The sequence below is a fragment of the Symphalangus syndactylus genome, chromosome 14, assembly GCF_028878055.3.
Source record: "Symphalangus syndactylus isolate Jambi chromosome 14, NHGRI_mSymSyn1-v2.1_pri, whole genome shotgun sequence".
Taxonomy (NCBI): Eukaryota; Metazoa; Chordata; class Mammalia; order Primates; family Hylobatidae; genus Symphalangus; species Symphalangus syndactylus.
Window position 1 is genome coordinate 101,819,651 of NC_072436.2, and position 23,495 is coordinate 101,843,145.

General features: G+C 40.2%; 1 protein-coding gene across 1 annotated transcript in view; it reads left to right on the forward strand.

Annotated features, from left to right (window-relative positions):
- The window catches only part of CDKL4 (cyclin dependent kinase like 4), a 70,774-nt gene that overhangs the window by 10,534 nt on the left and 36,745 nt on the right, over positions 1-23,495 (forward strand). The window contains 3 exon segments of the mRNA XM_063618127.1: positions 7,533-7,759; positions 11,076-11,197; positions 21,878-21,950. Of these exon segments, the coding sequence (XP_063474197.1) occupies positions 7,592-7,759; positions 11,076-11,197; positions 21,878-21,950 (363 nt within the window). The 5' untranslated portion in view covers positions 7,533-7,591.

A 23,495-nucleotide genomic window follows, 5' to 3' on the forward strand; every position in this document is an offset into this window, starting at 1 on the left:
GTTTCCAGATTTGGTCTGCTAATTATTTTGTTAAGGATTCTTGTGTCTACATTCATGAGAATAATCTGTGTTCTTGTGATTTCTTTGTCTGGCTTTCTATCAGGGTGATATTGGCCACATAGAATGAATTGAGATATGTTCCCTCCTCTTCCATTTTTTCAAATAGTTTGCGAAGGATTGATATTAATTTTTCTTTGGTAATGTTTGGTAGTATTTACCTGTGATGCTATCTGATCCTGGGCCTTTCATGTGGGCAGATTTTTAATTACTGATTGAATTTATTTACTTGTTATGGTTGTAATCACATTTCTATTTCTTCTGGAGTCTATTTTGGTATTTTGTATCTTTCTAGGCACTTGTCCAACCATCTTGACTAATTTTGTTGCATAAACTTGTTTGGAATATTGTCTTTTAATTTTTTTAAAATTTCTGTAGTATGGTCCTAATTTTGATAACTTTTATTTCTTTCTTTTTTCTTGCCTACTCTAGCTAGAGCTTCACTTTTGTTGATCTTTTCAAAGAACCAGTTTTTGTTTATTGTTTTCTATTGTTTTTCTGATGAAGAGTCAGCCATTAAGCATATTGTTGTTCCCTTGTATACGAATGGTTCTCTCTTTTCAAGATGTTGTCTTTAGCTTTCAGTAGTTTGGCTATGATGTATCAAGATATGGATTTCTTTGTGTTTATCCTATTTGGAATTCATTGAACTTTTAAGACCTGTATATTAATGTTTGCCATTAAATTTGGAAGGTTTTGGCCATTGTTTCATAAAATATTGTGTTTTCTGCCATTTCCTCTTACTCTTCTCTTTCTGGGAATCTCATTACATGTATGTTGATACTATTGATTTTGCCTCCATCAGTCTCTGAGGCTCTGTTCATCATGTTTTTATTCTTTCTTTCATTTTGACTATTTTTTATTGGTCTATTTTACTAATTCTTTCTTCTGTCATCTCAGATCTGCTGTTTGTCCCATCTACAGGATTTTTCATTTCTGTTATTTTTTTTTTACTCTAAAACTTCTGTTCGGTTCTTTTTTTATTTTCATTTTCCGATTGAAATTCCCTCTTCATTGAGTCATTGTCATCATATTTTTCTTTAATTCTTTAAATTATAATTTGCTTTAATTATTTGAACGTATTTATAACAGCTGCTTTGAAGACTGTCAGCTAAATCCAACATCTGAGTCTACTCAGAATCCATTTTTATTGACTTTATTTTTTCTGAGTTATCAGTCACACTTTCCTTTTTCTTAGCATGTCTCATATTTTTTTTCTTTCTTCTTCGTACTTCCTCCTAAAATCCAGTTTTATCTCCTAATATTTTGTTGAAAACTTAACATTCCAGATAATATTATAGCAATTCTGGGGTGTTTGTTGTTGTGGTTGTTGTTGTGGTTGTTGTTTCGATACGAGGTCTCACTCTGTCTACAAGCTGGAGTGCAGTGGCATGATCATAGCTCTACTGTACTGTAACCTTGAACTCCCAGGCTCAAACCATCCTTCTGCCTCAGCTTCCTGAGTAGCTGAGACTACTGGCATGTACCACCACACCTAGATAGTTTTTAAAATCTTTTTGTGGAGACAAGGTCTCACTGTGTTGCCCAGGCTGGTCTTGAACTCCTGAGCTCAATCAATCCTCAGGCCTCAGCCTCCTAAGTAGATTAATGGCATTTTTTACTCCCATCTATTGCCTATTTGATTATCAATAAGCTTGTTCATCTTTCTTTCCCTCTTCATTCTTTTAACATAATTTAGTTGCATTACTTTCTACTTTGCCAGAATTTATAATACTTATTTCTTATTCTTCCACTCTTGTTTCTACCTTTACTTTGGTCTTTAAATATATTAAATGCTCACCATAAATCCTTTTGCTGAAATTTTTCCAGTCAACTCTTGGTTGGATGAAGGCTTTTCACCAATACATTCAAGAGGACTATGGGTACAGTATTCCTTGAGTTCTTGCATGTTTTAAAATATCAACTGGGTGTGGAGGCTCGTGCCTATAATCCCAACATTTTGGGAGGCCAAGGTGGGAAGATCAATTTAGCCCAGGAGTTTGAGACCAGCCTGGGCAGCAAACCAAGACCCCATCTTTACAAAAATAAATAAATAATATTAATTCAGGTGTGGTTCCAGCTACTTGGGAGGCTAAGGTGAGAGGATTGCTTGAGCTTGGGAAGTCAAGGCTGCAGTGAGGCGTGATTGCACCACTGCACCTTAGACTGAGCAACAGAGCAAGACCCTGCCTCAAAAAAAAAACGATAAAAAAATTTTTAAATGTTTATCTATAGCTTTACACTTGAAGGACACAGCTTGGCTGAATATAAAATCCTTGGTTTTCGTTTTCCCTTGAGTTTCTTTAAGATGCTGCTGCACTGTTACTTTGTAGTGTGCATTGCTCTTGATAAGTCTGATGTCACTCTAATCCTCTCACACTTATTTAATATTTTTGTCTGGAGGCTCGGAGAGTATTTTCTTTATCTTTGATTGTTTTATTCAAATATGTCTTGGAGTTGGTTGTTTGGGGTCAGTTTTCCCAACTACCTAGTGGGCCTTTTCAATAGATATAATTAGATTTTATTTTATCTCCAGAAAATTTTCTTGGATTATTATTTCAACTATTGATTCTGTTTCATTGTTTTGTCTTCTTCAGGGACTCTAGTTATACATATGTTGGGACTTCTTTTCCTGTCTCCATTTCAACTTTCTGTCTAAACTTTTACCTTTTTTTCTTCATTTTAATTCTCATAATTACTCTTCTGCCTTTCTTTGATGCCCCAGTCCAATTTTCACTTGAATCTGTTCTCCTATCAGCATCTCATAATTTAGTCATTTCTGAGATATTTTGTCTTTTTCCGATGATTCTTTTCTGAGTTCAATCAACTATCTTTTTATATCTTTTTATCTAAATCTACACATCAGTAGCCAAAAGAAAAAAGTAAAAATATAGGCCAGGTGCGGTGGCTCACGCCTGTAGTCCCAGCACTTTGGGAGGCCAAGGCAGGTGGATCACGAGGTCAGGAGATCAAGACCATCCTGGCTAATACGGTGAAACCCCGCCTCTACTAAAAAATACAAAAATTAGCCGGGAGTGGTGGCACGTGCCTGTAGTCCCAGCTATTCAGGAGGTGGAGGCAGGAGAATCATTTGAACTTGGGAGGCAGAGGTTGCAGTGAGCCGAGATCATGCCACTGCACTCCAGCCTGGGTGACAGAGCGAGACTCTGTCTCAAAAAAAAAAAAAAAAGTAAAAATAAAATTTATATATATATATCTTCTTAAATAATTTTTGTACACTTGTGATTTGAATTTCTGATTCAGTGTGGTCTTTTCATATCTCCAAATTGTGAGAGGACATTTAAATCAGTTTGGAGTGTTTGTGTTAGTTTTCTTTCGCTTCATGGTTAGATTTTGTGTGGTTTTTTTTGTAAATAATTTCCATTAACTGAAATTTTGGGGTTCTCATTTCTTTTTCCTGGCAATAATAGCTTGTATGGGGACGGCTTTCCCCTGTTTCATTTCTCGGGCAGGTTTTGGCGGTTTGTAACTGGCTATCATCCTAGGCCAAGAGAGTCTTTTCTGTCACTGTAGTAAAGTGCAGTTTCTTTCATTGATGACACTTTTTCCCTGTCTTAGTGGTGGTGGGAGGATTCGCATGTCCTTCAATTCAGAATTCTCTTTTGTCTTGCAAGATGCCAAATATATCCTTCTCGCTTCTTTTTCCCTTCACTGTCCAGGCTCCAACAGATGTCTTTCCCTTCCCTCTTGTCCTTTTATTCCCCAAAAATGGTGCACACACTGACTAGTGCCACCTTGAGACCCATGTACTTTTACACCCCTTCCTTGTAGTGAGTGTTCTGATCTACCAGGACACTCTTAGGGTATTTTTACACTTGTGATGTGTTTTCTCTTTGGGAAGGAGGTGATCTTAAGTCTTTCTTAGGGCCTTCTTTTACTCTTCTGTCTTTCTTATAGCTTTTTAGATCTGACCCCTCTCATATCTTTGCCTTCTGCCAAGGTTTACAGTGGGACCTCAAGAGATAACCCCTCCAGAATTTAGGCTTAGGCTTTTCTTTTCTTTTCTTTTCTTTTTTTTTTTGAGATGGAGTCTCGGTCTGTCACCCAGGCTGGAGTGCAGTGGCACGATCTCGGCTCACTGCAACCTCTGCCTCCTGGGTTCAAGCAATTCTCTTGTCTCAGCCTCCCGAGTAGCTGGGACTACAGGTGTGTGCCACCATGCCTGGCTAATTTTTTGTATTTTTAGTAGAGATGGGGTTTCATCGTGTTAGCCAGGATGGTCTCGATCCCCTGACCTCGTGATCCGCCCACCTCGGCCTCCCAAAGTGCCGGGATTACAGGGGTGAGCCACCACGCCCAGCTAGGCTTTGCTTTTCTACCTAAGTTTGTAGAGTCCTGTGTCTTCTTGTTATATTGAAGGCATTGGATTTATGTGGTTTTATTTGTCCTGGTTGATTTGTATTGCTTTGTGGAAGATGTTAGGTTTAGGCAGCAGTCACTGTCCTTGGCTACCTCAAAGCCCCCCACCACATGTACCTTGACAAGCCATTTAGGCATAACGTGGAGCATATTTGTGAACATTGGGTATGGACGGAGGATAAGAAAGAAGAGAAGGCATTTGGTTTAGAATGTTCCAATTTTTAGATGATTCTGTCCATTCATGTAGAGATATTCATCAAGCAGTTGGATAGTTGGTCTGGATCTCAAATAAGAGATTAGGAATTACTGCCGCCAGAAACTGTGTTATAATCCTAGTAAGCTGGAATTAGAGCTGTAAATTCCACAAAGGAATTTACAGGAATTGGTCTAATTCCTGCTTGCATACTCAGACTCATTTTCCATGAACATAGAGCAGGACTTTTGAAAACAGAAATATTGAGTGGTTACTAGGTGAAGTACTATTTTCTGGAGCTTTATTTTATTGTGTTTGGCAGTTTGGTTGATGTGATTATGAGATCTAAATATTAGTCTGAGGAATCAGTCGTTACTGCATCTGTTGAGAAAAAAGAAAAAACGTACATCAGTAGATCAAATCAACTACCTAGAGGGAAGTAATAAAATAATGCATAAATTAAAACTTCATAATTAAGCTTCTTGTCATATTTATAGTTTCCCCCAATGACTGTAGTACTTATCAAGTAGGTTAAATTAACAAATCTATAAAGTTTTATGCCAATAACTTTATCTCATTTTATTTTAGAGACAGGGTCTCACTCTGTCACCCAGGAAATAATACAGTGGCACCATCATAGTTCACTGTAACCTCAAACTCCTGGGCTAAAGTGATCTTCCCACCTCGGCCTCCAAAAGTGTTGGGATTACAGGCACGAGCCAATGCTCCCAGCCAGATGCCAATAACTTTCTAGAGCAAATTCCCAGTTTCTCCTACTCTCTTTCCAGCCATCTATTACTATGCAAATGTATGCATGCTCACATCTAAATATCTTTAAAATAATAATACATAGGTAAAAATACAGTATAACTAATAGGGCTTTCAGAACATAATCTGTGATGGGTTTTCCATGTGTTACTTGAGTGTGTATGCTTGAATTTTCTTTCTTTAACAAGAGAGGAAATTGAATTCATTCCCCCCGCCAAAAAAAGCAGCACTGTAAAAAATAGTATGTCAGTAGTCATTATATCCAGGTAAACATTTTTCTCCATTATATATTTTTATGGTGGCAAGTGGAAGTAGATGATTTCTTTCACCATTGAGATAATCTGTAGATGGAAAAGACAATATTATTAGAGAAGTTTTAAAAAATGTGTACTCATTTGAAACAAGAGAAATTTACAAGTAGTCAACTCTTTCACTTGACATTTGGTTAATACCAAGACCTGGATAAAGTGGTTCTTTGAATTATACATTCTTTTTGTTTGTTTGTTTGTCTGTTTTTGTTTTTGAGACGGAGCCTTGCTCTGTCGCCCAGGCTGGAGTGCAGTGGTGTGATCTCAGCTCACTGCAACCTCCACCTCCCGGGTTCAAGCGATTCTCCTGCCTCAGCCTCCTAAGTAGCTGGGATTACAGGCCTGTGCCACCACACCCAGGTAATTTTTTGGTATTTTTAGTAGAGACAGGGTTTCACCATGTTGGCCAGGCTGGTCTCAAACTCCTGACCTCAGGTGATCCACCTGCCTCGACCTCCCAGAGTGCTGGGATTACAAGTGTGAGCCACTACGCCTGGCTGAATTATGCATTCTTTTGCACTTAACTGAGAGGCTGTGTAATGTAGTGATTAAAACTGTGTTCTTTGAAATCTCACTGCCTGGGTTCTAATTCTGTATTACCTTTACTGTGTCTTTTCTCATCTGTATAATTGGATAAAAATAACACCTACTTCATAGAATATTTGTGCAGATTCTATGTAATTTGCATAGAACAATGTTAAGTGCCATTATTATTGTAATTGTTATTAGGTTATATTAACAAGATTCTGCTGGATAAAGTGGGGTGGGGTTTTTGAGACTAATTAGAATTTTTCTATTTTTAATTCTTAGACTGATTTATTTAAATATGTTGGCCTTAGTCATCATGTTTAACATTTAATTCGGTCACCAAAACATTCATTCAAGAATGGATGACACAAAACACAAAAACCCAGTATTTCCGTAGAAATCACTATAGATATGAAGAATGAATGCTTTCTTTGTGTTTATTATTTTCTTTTGGGGCTAAAAAGTTAAGAATCTGTTCTTCCATGAAAATAAAAGCTAGGAGCAATAAATGCCCTAAAAGGATTTTGTTATTGTTTTGTGTTTTTGAGACAGAGTTTCACTCTTGTTGCCCAGGCTGGAGTGCAATGGCACAATCTCAGCTGGGTTCAAGGGCCCCCTGAGTAGCTGGGATTACAGGCATGTGCCACCACACCTGGCTAATTTTGTATTTTTAGTAGAGATGGGATTTCTCCATATTTGTTAGGCTGGTCTTGAACTCCCAACCTCAGGTGATCCACCCACCTTGGCCTTCCACAGTTCTGGGATTACAGCCTTGAGCCACTGTGCCTGGCCTGTTACTGTTTTTAAAGGCTGCTTTGTTCAATGGCCCACGCTCTTTCTTCTCTCCACCAGGTGGAAGTATAGCACTTTGTGTACCATGTCTTCTTACACAACTCCTAGTGATTGTGTATGCACTTGGGTTAGAAGAGAAAAGATAAACAGCATATTCCAGAGTATGAAATGTTCCTTCAGCTGGGTTTTACAGCATCATATTTCAGTTATTTACCTGAGTATAATGAAAACAATAGATGGGATAAGTTTCCCTTCCACAAATTCTTTTAATTCGACTGAGGTCAACATAGAACCATTGTCAGAAATAGCATATGAAATCTTTTGATAGCTGGAAGAACTGCAGAGGACTAAACTAAACTAACAAAATAATATCCAAATGTTTTTAAGTGGATTTACAATTAATTGATGAATATAAACCTTTGGCATGTGGGCAAATTGGTTGTATATAACCTGTGAGAACATTGTCTTTTATAGCTTGATTAAGGCAAGTCTACCTTATTTTCCAGGTGCAGCATTGTACTGCAAGTCAATCGATACAATAATAATTTAAGTCACTTCAGCTATAATGGAAAAGTATGAAAAATTAGCTGAGATTGGAGAAGGGTCTTATGGGATTGTATTCAAATGCAGAAACAAAACCTCTGGACAACTAGTAGCTATTAAAAAATTTGTTCAATCTGAAGATAATCCTGTTACTAAGAAAATAGCACTAAGAGAAATATGTACGTTGAAGGTAAGTTAACTTTATATATATGTAAAATATCATGGAATTGAGTGAAATATGCATGCTAAAATTACAAAGAATTTTAAAGTTATTTTTCCCCCACTGGACTTAAATTCCTTTGTATCAGCACCTTTGGGTAATAAGTTGATTGTCACTTTGGACTTTGGCCACTCTGATTTTGTCTGTGTATGAATACAGCTATAGATTGTTATATTGAAAAGAACTTTTATTCTTGTTAGTAAATATCCTAAGTCCACTCACCCCAGTGTTTACACTCGCCCCCAACCCTGGCCCTCCTCTGGATATCCCTCCAAATACTTCCCCTACCAACCAGCAACTAAAAGAGCACCTCCTGGCACAGAGAGTCAGTCCCACAGGACCGCACCAGTGCCCTGGTAGGCATCGACATTCATTGGTTCCTGCCTGCACTGCACCCCAGGTTCTTAGACATACTGAATATCACCCCCGGTGACGAACACATTTTTTACATAAAGGTTTTTGTTATGATTGTTTTCACTCTGATAAGATTTGACATGTAAGATTCCTAAGTTCTCAACGTAAATTTTTTCTTACGCTAAATATCTTATACACTTTTAGAACTATAAGCGACCTTAGAGATGCTTCTTATCCAACAACCATATTTTCCGCAGAGGAAACGGAGGTCTGGGGCAGCACTTCTCAAATGTTAATATGCACTGGAATCCCCGAGGACCTTGTTGAAATGCAGATTCTGAGTTGGGAGGTCTGGGGTGGGCCCGAGATTCTGCATTTCTGAGTACGCAGGGAGTGCGGAAGCTGCTGGTTTGTGGGCTACACATTATGTAACAAGACCCTGTGATTTCAAGGACACAAAGGCAACCTTCATTTTTGACACGTCGTCTGTTTTTAGAAAATCCCCAGAAATTCAGTTTGTAAGGGAGGATAATAATTATCACTAATAATTATCATATTTTCTCTCATTTTCAAATATTATTTCCCACAGGTTTCCTCAACTAATACATACTAGGGTTTTGTTTGAAATGTAACTTGATACAAAGTCTTCAGGAACACATGCATCATGACTACAAAAAAGTTCACTATTGCCTCTCAGCCAGCAGAGGGCGCGCCGGTCAGCTAGCCAGCTCTGGCACCCTCCCTGAGCTAAGCTGCAGGGCGGGTCTGAACAAGGCTGTGTGGCTTTCTAATAAAAATAATGCTTTTACCTGTCAGCCTCTCCGTCCCAAGTCTTCAGATAAAGTTAATGCTCAGGTAGTACCTTCTGCATTACAAGTGCCCCAACTTGAGAATGAGGCTGTAAGGTAAAAACTAGCCTGATTACGACTCAGCTTGGTCTCTGATGAAGGCCCTCAGAATGTCAGAATGTCCATCTTTCTGCTTTTGGTATGTCCATGTATGTCCTGAACAGCTCCCTCTGTGATCAATCGACCTTACTTTCTTCACATAGTGTTGTTATTTAAATTGTTTGCCTCTCTCTCCTTACTACCTGTTTTTCTTTAGGCAAGTTACTGTTTTCCTGGGCTAGGTTAACTTCATTTGCAAAGGCGATATAAATTGCTGACCTAGCCAAAGACAGGAGATTGGACCAGGTTTAACCTTGACATTGCATCAAACTGTAGTATCTGTAAATCTTTTACTTCCCTAGTAGAGACCCTGCTTTGCTTCCATACTGTGGTTTTGCAGCAGCACAAAGCCACTGGCTTTTTAGATGACCTAGTCTCTTCCACTCTTTGCCTTTCTGCTCTTTTAGGCAGTGGAGCACATAGAAAACAAATTGGTTTGGTGCTTTGGGCTTTTCTCTTTTTTTCCCTTAGAGAGATGGGGTCTCAGTATGTTGCTTAGGCTGATCTCGAACTCCTAGGTTCACGCAATCCTCATGCCTCAGCCTGGGCATATTTTTAATGTATAATGGATTCTCTTTACCCCAGCTGTGGAGCAGCAGGCACACAGTTTTAGGGTGACATTTGTTTTGGTCAAGCCATGCTTATGTTAATAGATACTGAGGTACAGGCATGCACTGTGAGTCTCTGTACCTAAAACTTTCTACTGGGCCTGCTATTTGTTGAGCTTCTACTATATGCAAAATGCTGTGTTCTCTCTCTATATTTTTCTGGGTAAATGGTAGAGAGTTTGGAAAGTTGATTTGTCTACTATACTGAGAAAACAACAGGGAAGATGGGTTAGGAATAAGAGTGATCATGTATCCTGATTTGCCCAAGACAGTTCTGCCTTATAGCTTTTGTCCCAGTGTCCTGCCTGGTTCACATCCCCTTTCAAAAGTGTCCTGCTGTGGCCAGGCCCAGTGGCTCACACCTGTAATCCCAGCACTTTGAGAAGCCGAGGCAGATGGATCGCTTGAGGTCAGGAGTTTGAGACCAGCCTGTCCAACATGGTGAAACCCCGTCTCTACTAAAAATACAAAAGTTAGCCAGACGTGGTAGCAAGCACCTGTAGTCCCAGCTACAGCGAAGGCTGAGGCATGAGCATCACTTGGACCCAGGAGGCGGAGGTTGTAGTGAGCCGAGATGGCGCCACTGCACTTCAGCCTGGGCGACAGAGCAAGGAAAAAAAAAAGTGTCCTGGTGTGTGTGCTGAATTATGTGGTCACCCTAGTTACAGGCGGAGTGACCATATGTGGTGGTTTGCCTACGATAGTCCTGGCTTCTACCCGTTACCCTAGTTTGGAGAATAAAATTATTTAATCGCTGTAGTGATGGTCTGTCCTACCTAATCAGCATTTTTCCTTGGGTTTACAATATTAAACAGAGTCTGTCTTGTGAAATGCTTCAGTTTGGGAATAGAATTTAACACACAAAATATCTGTGCATAAGAGAGAACAACAGAATCAAAGAACAATGCTGAAAATAAGTAAATTTAAAACACAGACTAATTGTGGGGACTTCTAGAATAGACAGTTTATTCCGATTTGATGGTTAGGAACGAGTATTACTGGGAGCCAACACCAGAATCCAGACTGGATTTAAATCCATAAAATCCATGGCAATATGTAAGCTGAGTGGATATTGATTATTTTTATAGTCCTTACTCAATAATTTCATTTCCTCAATTTTCTACTCAGGTTATTTTATGACTTGTATATATAGAATTTCCATAAAATACATAAAGTGTTTTTTGTTTTAGTGCAGTATTTTAAGTTACATACTTTACTTGCTATCACCAGAGAGATTCAAGCAATTTTGTTACAACTTATTATAGGTACATTGGATGAATCTTAAATTTCTTCCAACTCTAAGTTTCTTTAAGGGGTCTGGGGAGAAGCTCTTACTAGTAACAGACCACTTAACTTTGCATTTCAATTCTTTCACAGCAACTAAAACATCCAAATCTTGTAAACCTCACTGAGGTATTTAGAAGAAAAAAGAAAATATATTTAGTGTTTGAATATTGTGATCATACACTTTTAAACGAGCTGGAAAGAAACCCAAACAGGTAAGTAATCTGGAAACTGAAATTCTGTACAGCTGGTTCTCTGTTTCATTTTCTGTGGAATTAACCGTGGCAAATTTCAAATCCCAGCCACAATTCCCCTTTCTAGCACAATGCATCTGGCTACCCCATTCAGTCTCAGGATATCTTCAAAAGGCAAACAATGATTTACCTATAGGCATTATAATTAGGAGAAAAACCTACAGCAGATATAAAATCAAAATGAATTTGAGGCTAAATTATATATTGGATTATCCGAGTTCAAGGAATGAACCATGGTTTGATACTAGGAAACCTATTCATTTTTTTTTTTTTTTTTTGAGGCGGAGTCTTGCTCTGTCGCCCAGGCTGGAGTGCAGTGACGCGGTCGGGGCTCACTGCAAGCTCCGCCTCCCAGGTTCACGCCATTCTCCTGCCTCAACCTCTCCGAGTAGCTGGGACTACAGGCTCCCGCCACCACGCCCGGCTAATTTTTTTTTTGTATTTTTAGTAGAGACGGGGTTTCACCGTGGTCTCGATCTCCTGACCTCGTGATCCGCCCGCCTCAGCCTCCCAAATGCTGGGATTACAAGCGTGAGCCACCGCGCCCAGCCTCTAGGAAAACTATTCATATAGTTCACTAATAAGATAAAAAATACGTATGATTGATAAATTTGAAAATTTGAAATGTCGATAAATTCAACATCCTTTCCTGATGGTTTTTTTTTTTTTTAATCCCTAGCATCTAGGATTAAAAGAATAGGTTTTTTTTTTTTTTTTTTTGAGATGGAGTCTTACTCTGTTGCCCAGACTGGAGTGCAGTGGCACGATCTCAGCTCACTGCAACCTCCACCTCCTGGGTTCAAGCAGTTCTCGCCTCTGCCTCCCGAGTAGCTGGGATTACAGGCACACGCCACCATGCCCGGCTAATTTTTGTATTTTTAGAAGAGACGGGGTTTCACCATCTTGGCCAGGCTGGTCTTGAACTCCTGACCTCATGATCCACCTGCCTTGGCCTCCCAAAGTGTTGGCACACACATCCCTCTTCAAATCAACTGCCAATTTTATACTCAATGGTAAAACTAAAAGAATTTTCATTAAAGTGAGGAAACAAGACAAGGATGTCAGCTGTCACCACTATAATGTAACATTGTTCTGAGAACTCTAGCCAATGTAATGTAATAAGAAAAACAAATAAAACATAGCTTTTGGAAATGAAATAAAATTGTCATTATTTGCAAGATATTACTGATCTACAAAATCTAAGACAACCACCTAAAGAGTTATTAAAACCAATAGAATTCAGTACAGTGACCCCTATAACACTACAAATTCCACATGCAAAAATTAACAGCATTTGTATCAAACAGCACTTTAGAAAATCTAACAGAGAATGGCTGGGTGCAGTGTCTCATGCCTTTGGGATGGCCAAGGCATGCCTTTGGGAGGCCGAGGCAGGTGGATCACTTGAACTCACATGTTCGAGACAAGCCTGGCCAACATGGTGAACCCCTGACTCTACTAAAAATATAAAAATTACCCGGGTGTGGTCGTGGGTGCCTGTAGTCCCAGATACTCGGGAGGCTGAGGCATGATGATTGCTTGAACCCAGGAGGCGGAGGATGCAGTGAGCCGAGATCACGCCACTGCACTCCAGCCTTGGTGACAGAGCGAGACTCTGTCTCAAGAAAAAAAAAAAACAAAAATTAGTGGAGAAGGATCCCATTCAAATATTAACAACAACAAAAGTTTAGGAATAAAGATAAAGAGTTGTTCTGACTCTGCATGAAGACAACTACAAAACTGAGGTATGTAAGGATTTTATTTAAATGAATATGTTTCTAAATGGAAATGTTCATGATTATAAAAATATTGCCTCTACATTTTATCTATTTATTAAACAAAATTCTAATCAGAATACCAACAGGGTTTTTTTTGAAATTTGAAAAAGACTAAATCAAGAAAAAAGGGACTTTTAACTGTCAAATATTAAATCACATTAGTTTGAGAGACTCCCTTTGACAAAAAAGTACCATAAACAAAACTAAAATAGAAATGAGATATTGGGTAAACTATTTGCCAGAATGAATAAATTTTATATCTACCTATGCAGATTTTACAAATAACATTTTTTAAAAGGTTAACATCCAATTAATATGTTTATTCAAAAAAATTTCATAAATGTAGGCTATGCACCCAGCCAGTGCTAAGTCTACAGCATTGAACAAAGCACACACAGAAAAGGAGCCTCACCTTACCTTCCAGTGAACACGGAAAGCAAATCATTAAAAAAGAGAAGGAGGCTGGGTGTAGTGGCTCATGCCTGTAATCCCAGCCCTTTGGGAGGCTGAGGCAAGTGGATCAGGTGAGCTCAGGAGTTCAAGACCAGCCTGGCCAAGATGGTGAAACCCATCTCTACAAAAACTACAAAAATTAACCTAGACTGTTGTCCCAGCTAGTTGGGAGGCTGAGGTGGGAGGATCACTTGAGCTCAAGAGGTGGAGGCTGTAGTGATCATGCCACTGCACTCTAACCTGGGTAACAGAGTGAGACCCCATTTCTTTTTTGAAAAATCTTTGCCAAATTTAACAGATGAGAAATGGTACCTTGCTAAAAAGTTTTGAATTTCCTTGATTAATAGGGAAGGATAAGCATGTTTTCTTAGGTGTACTGGTCATTTCCTTCTCTCTCTCTCTCTCTTTTTTTTTTTTTTTTTGGAAGACAGAAGTCTTCTACTTGTACTCCCTTCCTAAAATCTACTTAAATAACAGGGAAGAGAGTATTTTTAAAGGCCTAAGTCCAGTGAATAGCAAACAGACATAACAACCAGCTAGTATACATACCAAGCCTTTTGGACTATTGTTTATTAGAGGAAACACGTAGGAGTTTGGCCTACGTAGGAGTTGGCATAAGATCATCAATGTGGCTGGGCGTGGTGGCTCACTCCTGTAATCCCAGCACTTTGGGAGGCCGAGGTGGGTGGATCACGAGGTCAGGAGATAGAGAGCATCCTGGCTAACACAGTGAAACCCCATATCTTCTAAAAAATACAAAAAAATTAGCCGGTCGTGGTGCCGGGCGCCTGTAGTCCCAGCTACTTAGGAGGCTGAGGCAGGAGAATGGCGTGAACCCGGGAGGCGGGGCTTGCAGTGAGCCGAGATTTCACCACTGCACTCCAGCCTGGGCGACAGAGCAAGACTCCGTCTCAAAAAAAAAAAAAAAAGATCATCAATGTAGTGAATGTGGATTGAGCCATGGGGTGGTGAGATAATGAAGGGACCCAACGACTAAATTACAGCATAAAGAAGACTTGGGCCAGGCACAGTGGCTCATGCCTGTAATCTCAGCACTTTGGGAGGCTGAGGAGGGCAGATCACCTGAGGTCAGGAGTTCGAGACCATCCTGGCCAACATGGTGGAACCCTATCTCTACTAAAAATACAAAAAAAATTAGCCAGGCATAGTGGCAGGTGCCTGTAATCCCAGCTACTCGGGAGGCTGAGACAGAATTGCTTGAACCTGGGAGGCAGAAGTTGCAGTGAGCCGAGACGACGCCACTTCACTCCAGCCTGGGCAACAGAGCGAAACTCCATCTCAAAAAAAAGAAAAAAAAAAAAAAACAGAATCTCGAATAAGTTGTGCCCATATTGTTGTAATCAGACCAATCTAAAGTCATATTTCTTCCCCTCTGGTCCAACACCCGTGAAATCCATTTCTTCATACATTCCCCGTTATAAATCAGCAAAATTTTGTAGTTCTTTTTGCTATGTAAATCTCCTCTTCCTCTGTTTCACTTTGTTATAGGCCCCCTGGGTCATGCTGGGATCTGACTTTAGTTAAGGTTTGGAGACCTTGAGGGGAGGTGGGGAGAGGAGGCTTGAAGAGAGCGGGCATCGCCACACAACGCACCTGCCTCAGGTGAGATCTGAGAGTCTGCAGCAAGGCAGAACCAGCCTCCTTGTACAAGTTTGGGGGCTACTTCCTATGAGAAGAGAAGTTTGGGAGGAAGTTAGGGTGCTCTTAGTTACATGAATACTTTCAAATGTCACATTCCAATTCCTGGACTATTTCTCCTTCTCATCTCATTAACTGGGAAACTAATTATCCTCACATAAATTCAGTCTTTGTTGTCATTGAGCATCCTGCAGGGTTATTGTCTGTGTCAGTTTTTTAGTAATCTCATAGAGGTCCCAGTGGATCTGTGAAGTGGGTCCTACAGAAACAAGAAGTAAGGGGTTCTTTTATGGTAAATATCAAAATGCCTGATGTCCTAACTGTGCCTTGAACCAAGATATTAAAGCTCTGAAACTGTGCTTTTTTTTCTTTAATTTCTCCAGTGAAATTAGAAGCAGCCAGACCACCTCACATATCTGTTACTACTTATGTTCCCCATATTGTTCTATCACACTTAGTTCACCAAAGCCTTGCCTTGAATAGGCATTTTATTCCAGATGGCCACAGGTGATTATTTAAATTCCCTTTTCAGGCCAAGCACAGTGGCTCGTACCTGTAATCCCAGCACTCTGGGAGGCCAAGGCAGGCAGATTTTTTGAGGTCACGAGTTCAAGACCACTCTGGGCAACAGGGTGAAATCCCATTTCTACTAAAATACAAAAAATTAGCCAAGTGTGGTGGCAGGTACCTGTAGTCCCACCTACTCAGGATGCTGGGGCAGAAGAATTGCTTGAACCCAGGATGCAGAGGTTGCAGTGAGCCAAGATCACGCCATTGCACTCCAGCCTGAGTGACAGAGCGAGAGTCTGTCTCAAAAAAATAAATAAATAAATACCTGTTTCATTACTGAGTGGCCATCTGCCAGTATCCCAGCCATTAATGGTAATTAGATGCTGCCCTTCAGTCCCCAGTACATCAGATACCCAATCCTAGATTCTCACAGCCTTGGATTGTTTCCCACATCCACTTCTTGTATCGTGTCCTGAATTGGTCAGGATTCAACCACAGAATCCACTCTAGCTAGTTTAAAGAGAAAGAGATTTGTCACGGGGTTTTAGTTTATAAAATTTCTGGGAGTGCCAGAGAGATAAGGTTAATTGAGCTCCTATCAGGTACCAGGTCCTGTTCTAGGTGCTGGGGCTATAATAATGGACAAGAGAAAGTCCTTGCCCTTGTGCAATTTACATTCTGATGTACTCCAACAATAAAGAAGAGTTATGAGTCTTTGAAGAGAAATAAAGCACAGCGTGGAGTTACAGAATGCCCAGGAGGTGTATTAGTCAAAGTTCTTGAGAGAAACAAAACCACTGGGATACATAGAGGTATTGATAACGGGAGATTTATTATGGGTATTGACTCGTGTGATTATGGAGGGAGAGAAGTTCCACAATCTGCCATCTGCAAGCCAGAGAACCAGGAAAGCCAAAGGTCTAATTCAGGCCAAGTTCTAAGGCCTGAGAGGACAGAGAGCTTCAAAGTCCAAAGGCCTGAGAGCCAGGAGCTTCCACATCCAAGGGCAGGAGAAGATGGACGTCCCAGCTCAAGGAGAGAGAAGCATCCCTTCCTCTACCTTTTTGTTGTATCCAGGCCCTCTATGGGTCTGATGATGCCTGCCTGCCTGCCCTCACCATTGTGGGTGGGTCTTCTTTACTCAGTCTACCGATTCAAATGTGAATCCCTTCCAGAAACACCCTCACAGACACACACCCACAAATGATGTTTTGGGTTTTTTTTGTTTTTTGAGAGAAGGTCTCATTCACTTGTCTCACTCTCTGCAGTGGCCTGAACATGGCTCACTGCAGCCTCAAACTCCCAAACTCAAGCAAATCCTGCCTGAATCTCCTAAGCAGCTGGGACCACAGACACTCACTGTTATGTCTGGCTAATTTTTAAACTTTGAGTAGAGGTGGGGTCTTACTGTGTGGCCCAGGCTGGTCTCAAACTCCTGGGCTCAAGCAATCCTCCTGCCTCAGCCTCCCGAAGGGCTGGGATTACAGGCATGAGCCACTGCACCTGGCAGAAATAATGTTTTACCAGCTATCTGGGCATCCCTTAACCTAGTAAAGTTAACACAGAAAATTACTCATAACTAAAAGGAAGTAGAAGGAACAATAAACTGTTAATAGAAGTAGAAATAGAATTAAACATAGAAATAGAAGTAAAATGTTATTAACAGCCTGATTGAAGGTATAAATAAGCCTTGGGGGCCAGGCGCAATGGCTCACGTCTGTAATCCCAAAACTTTGGGAGGCCGAGGCAGACAGATCACCTGAAGTCAGGAGTTCAAGACCAGCCTGACCAACATGAAGAAACCCCATCTCTACTAAAAATACAAAATTAGCCGGGTGTGATGGCACATGCCTGTAATCCCAGCTACTCAGGAGGCTGAGGCAGGAGAATCGCGTGAACCCAGGAGGCAGAGGTTGCAGTGAGCGGAGATTATGCCATTGCACTCCAGCCTGGGCAACAAGAGCAAAACTCTGTCTCAAAAAAAAAATAAATAAATAAATAAAAATAAAATAGGCCTGGCATGTCCAGAGAATAGCAGAAAATAATGGGCTGGGATGGAGTGACTTTAGGGATGTGATAGGATATAAAGTTGGGAAGGGAAATGGAAGTAAAATATAGGCCATAGTAACAAGGCTGGATTTTATCCTAGGATAGTAAAGATTTACTGAGAAGGACTGAATTCCTCTTGGGTAATAATAATGAAATCAAGCTTCCCCTATTAAGTTTTTATAACAAACTTCCAGGTAATGACTTCTGATGTCAGCATCAGGTCTTCCTCTGAGTGGTTCAAAGAGCATATTCTGAGCAGTTCAGTCTGAATTCTCCCATCATGTTACCCTTTCTTGTCAACCCATTCAGACTTGAACTGTGATGTCTCATGTTTGCTTTAAGGCCTTCATTATGACTTTTAGTATTACTTTCAGTGGCAAGAACCTCAGTTACTTTTGTACCAACCGAATATTTGGTTTTGCACTCACCCAAAATACAATATTTAAACATTGAGCATCTTTTGATTTCACCAGAGGTTCGTTTTGCTCCAAGATGCTTTGAAAAATGCTGCCTGTGGCTGAACGGTGCTGCAGCAATCTATCTTTCTGGACTGGGCGCTGCGTAGCTGTGTATTCTCTTTGATGGTTATCTTCTCTTTGCACGATGTGTGGTGTTGGTTTGTGGTTCTCTTTGATGGCTATCTTCTCTTTGCATGATCAGTGGTGTTGTTTTGCCCCTGACGGAATCTGCCTTCTTGGAAGCTAACTGAACCGAATGTGACACTTCCTGTGAGATGCCTTTAAATGTCCTCTTTCATGTTAAAGGCATCTTTAACATCCTATGAAATTACTTTCCTGTGAAATTACTTCATTCTCCATTCCGTGTTATTGAGGCTAGTAATTGGGGCTTTGCAGTTTCTGAATCCTAGCCCCTACCTTGTTTCCCAATTCCAATACTTACTCTCCTGCACCTGTAGGCTCTTAGATCCTGACCAGACCAGCGTCAGTCTGTTCCCACGTCAGTAGGAGCATGTGCTCCGCCCTCGCTAGTCCCTCCCAAGGACTGAAATCCATTTCCCTTCCTCTCACTGCTGCCACCATAATCTAAGTGTCCAAATCTCACTTGGGTTATTGAATTAGCCTCCTAATTTCTCTCTCTGTATGTATGTTGCCTGCCAGAAATCCATTCTCCATATTATGTCACTTCCTTGCTTGATTTCTTTCAATGGTTTTGAATTTAGCATAAAATCCAAATTTCTTATCGAGATCTACATCTCTGAGGCCCTCCATGGACTGGTTTCTGCCCACCTTCCCGGCTTCTTCACTCAAGTGTCAGCCACCCTGGCCTCATACTGTTTTCCCCACACTCCCAGTTCTTTCTCTCCTCAGGGCCTCTTGCTATTCTGCACCTCTTCCATCTTTGTACAGGGGTCTCAATCCCATCGACTGGCCTTATCTGATCTCAGACCTGTATCTCCAGAACCCATGTGGGTGTTAAAACCAGACATTGAGGGGATAGATTACTCAATAAACTTATGAGATATTATTCTAGTATTACACATGAGGAAAATTGAAGGCGCAGAGAGCTTAAATAACATGTTCAAGATTATAAAGTAGGAAGCAGCATATCTGGGATTTGAACTCAAGCAACCTGTCTCACAGTGCTCAACATGGCTATACCATTCTTCCTGCCTCATATTTTAAAAGTGTACGAAATGTTGTTTCAGGTTTGGCTCTAGGTGAAGTGGGGAGAAGAATACAGTTATATCAGTATTCAATGCTGGAAATAGACACTTCAAGTCGAAAGGGGTTTAATCATGAGAATTAGGTACATTCGCAATATTAATAATTAGGAGAACTGGGGTCAAGGGTTGCCACTGGGGCACTGATGTCAAGGGCGTGCCACCATAATTGTGGTACAAGATCAGGAAACTGCTCTGAGGAAAATACCGTGTACATTGCTTGCTGTTTCTCTGCATATACTTCAGACTCACATGGTGGTATCTTGTAGCTAGTGTCATAACTGAGTTATGCCTAGGCCTTCCCACCGTTCTGTAAAGTCAGCTACATCTGCGCATGTTCAATTTTTAAAAAGTGATCTAAATATATGATTTAAATATCCAAATATGATAAAATATTAAATCTGAGTGATGGATATGTTTGGGGTATTACATAATATAATTTTTTTAAATTAAGAAAATCCTTACAGTTGACATTTAGTAAAAGAAACCCTTATGTTTCAGATTTTTGAAAAATATACAAACAACAGCCGCATCTCCATCAACAGGGCTGAAAGACAACACTGAGAAAAATATTTGCAGCATATGTAACAGACCATGATATACATTGAGTCTTTGTAAATCAGTAATAAAACAGTGAACAGACCAATTTAAAAAGCAATAAAGGCATAAAATGGAATTACACAAAGGAAGAAATGTAGTATCCAATAAGGGTGTGAAAAATAATAATCACTAAAATTTAGTGAAATACAAACAAAAACTACAATGAAACATCTTTTTATTTTAACCACAGATTGGCAAACATAACACTGGCAAAATCAAATGTTGGCAAGACAATGAGGAGACAGGGACTTTGATGCACAGATGTTTGGTGGGAGTGAAAATGGGTATAACCTTCCTCAGAAAGGGTAGTTTGGCAGTGTGTAAATGTGAAGGCATCATCATGGGACAGTGATGTGAGTGATGGAAAGCTACCAACAGAAAAGTTACAGAGAATGTAATTGCTATAATTCATGGAGATGGTTACATAAAGTAGAATACTCCCAAACAGAGTAAGTTTCCCAGACCCCCAGTCCCCAGTGGAAAATACACCTGCCCATGATACTTCCCAGTATTTTCTATACAGAGGGATGAGTCTGCCAGGGACAAGAAGCTTATACCCTCTCATTCTTATGGGATCCTTATTCTCCCTGGCCTCCTTTTGGGCTATCTGCTTACCAGGGACAAGTAACTATTACAAAATAACTTGAGTGTCTACCACCAACATGAATTGGATGAATTGAAGAGCCATCTTCCAAGTATACCTTTTTCCTGCAAAACCAAGTCTCAGGTCTACCTGAATTTCGTCCCTGCAGGATCAAAATGTAATGGGTGCCTACCATTGGTCTCAGAAATCCCACTTCTAGAACTTACCTTAAGAAGGTAATTGCATAAATATCATAAGATGGATGATTATAGATACTTGCTGAAGAGTTTCTAGAAACAAAAATTGGCCGAACTTAACTGCTCATCAATGGAGGCTGAGTAAATTATGATGCATCCATATAATGATCTCCTCTGGAGCCACCAAAATGTATGTGTACATGTTGGTATTTGTACCTCTATGCATAAAATTCTCAAAGTGGTCAGGGGTGAAATTGAAGAAAATAAATGGGTGGCTAGGCAGGTGTCAGAGAGACTTCATATATGTATTTTTATATGTTTAAAATTTGAACCTTACAAATGTGCTTAATTTAAAATTAAAGTTAAAAAGCAAATACTGGCCGGGCATGGTGGCTCACACCTGTAATCCAAGCACTTTAGGCGGGCAAGGTGGGTGGATCATCTGAGGTCAGGAGTTCAAGACCAGCCTGGCCAACATGGTGAAACTCCGTCTCTATTAAAAATACAAAAATTAGCCGGGTATCGTGGCACGTGCCTGTAATCCCAGCTGCTTGGGAAGCTGAGGCAGGAGAATCAAATCTCTTGAACCTGGGAGGAGGAAGCTGCAGTGAGCTGAGATCGTGCCGCTGCACTCCAGCCTGGGTGACAGAGCCAGACCCTGTCTCAAAAAAAAAAAAAAAAAAAAAAAAAAAAGTACAGAGAGAGACAGGGAGAGAGAGGAACAGAGATGCCTGAAGAGACAGCCACCAGAAGTTATAGCAGTTATTTTGGGGTAGCAAGATTTGACCCAACACATTTTATTCCTTTACTTTTCTTTTTTTTATTCCTTTCCTTTTCTTTTTTTTATTCCTTTACTTTTCTTTTTTTTATTCCTTTACTTTTCTATATTTTTTGAATCTTCATAAGCATGCATCATTTTATGGATGAAAAAATTCAAATTACAAAAGGAAATTACATAACCATAATAAAAAGATAGTAAAGCCCAATTTTCACTAAAATATTTTTTTAGGACCCTTCTGCATGGTGTTCCTTGAACAGGACAGTCCCTCACCACTCCACTTCTATTCCCAGCCCTTGCTTCTGGATCTCTATCCTATGAGTTTTCATTTCCTTTTTTATTTTTTCCCTCAGAGTTGCTGATGCTGTGATCAAAAGTGTATTATGGCAAACACTTCAAGGTCTTAATTTCTGTCATATACATAATGTAAGTAACATTTTCTAATGTATTTATTCATTTCTTCATGATGACTCTTTTCTTCTAAATAGCTTAGGGTTTTGTTTGGAGAGCTGAAGACAAAGGGAAAGTAAGAACCAAAGAAGCAAAACAAAAGGAAGTTCAGCCAGTAATCCCAGCACCTTGGGAGGCTGAGGTGGGAGGATCACGTGAGCCCCAGAGTTTGAGACAGGCTTGGGCAACATAGCAAGACCCTGTCTCTGCAAAAAAGAAGAAAAGGGAATAACAAAAGAAAGTTCAAAATATGAGAAAAAAGTGATACATTATTCATGGCTCTTTCCAATTTCTGTAAGAATCAAATTGCTAATTCCTTATGAATTAAAAATTTGAATAAATGTAATGATTCCTTTTGCCATAGTGCCAGTGACCCCTGAAACTATTTTTAAATTGGGCTGGAATAATTTTTCAGGGCCGGTATGGTGGCTCATGCCTGTAATCCCAGCAGATCGAGACCATCCTGGCCAACACGGTGAAACCCCGTCTCTACTAAAAATGCAAAAAATTGGCCGGGCATGGTGGCGGGTGCTTGTAGTCCCAGCTACTCGGGAGGCTGAGGCAGGAGAATGGCGTGAACCCAGGAGGCGGAGCTTGCAGTGAGCCGAGATCGTGCCACTGCACTCCAGCCTGGGCGACAGAGTGAGACTCTGTCTCAAAAAAAATTTTTTTTCATTAATTTTTTATAGCCGTGGTTCTCAAGCTTGAGCATGCATCAGAATCACAAGGAGGGCTTGTTAAAACACAGCTTCCTGGGCCCCGCCCCCAGAGTTTCTGATTCAGTCGTCTGGGGTAGGGCCCCTAGAATGTGCATTTCTCATATTTTCCCAGATGCTACTGAAACTGCTGGTTAAAGAACCACACTTTGAATACGACTATGTTAGAGAAATAATTTTGGCTGTTTCCTGTATGTAATTTAACTTGTTCTTTCACTTGTATTTCGTGTAAATTGAAGTTTATATCTGGAGGCTTGATCGTATTCAGGTTCAGCTTTTTTTACATAAGAATGCCTCCTATGTGGTGCTGTACACTTCCTATCGCATCCCCATCATGAGGTGTATAGCATCCACTTGTCCCACTTTCGATAATGTTAAAATTGATGAGTGGGCTCAAGAGGTATTCGTTTGGTCCCCTCTGTTATCATTTTCCCTGTCAACATTGTTTCCCTGATGGTTTTAGCATCCAGTGATGATTATTGCCTGTATCTAGTATTTCATGACAGTAATTTTCTAATTCTATTATTCCTTCTGCATTTAATAATTGGAATTGTATAGAAAAGAACTCACCCTCATGGACTCTGGTTACTTTTATCAACACTCAGGGTGATGAGATGACATCTTAGCAACAATGACAAGTTTTGGGGAGAGGTGGCTGGAGCACCATTATAAACACAAATTTTGTATTGCGGTGTTTTCAATTCTTTGCTGTTATTGGTCTCTCCGATGCTCAGATTTTCCCATCTTAGGCCAACATGAGCTTCTTCAAGTTGGCTCCTGGTACCTTTGCTATATATCATTATAT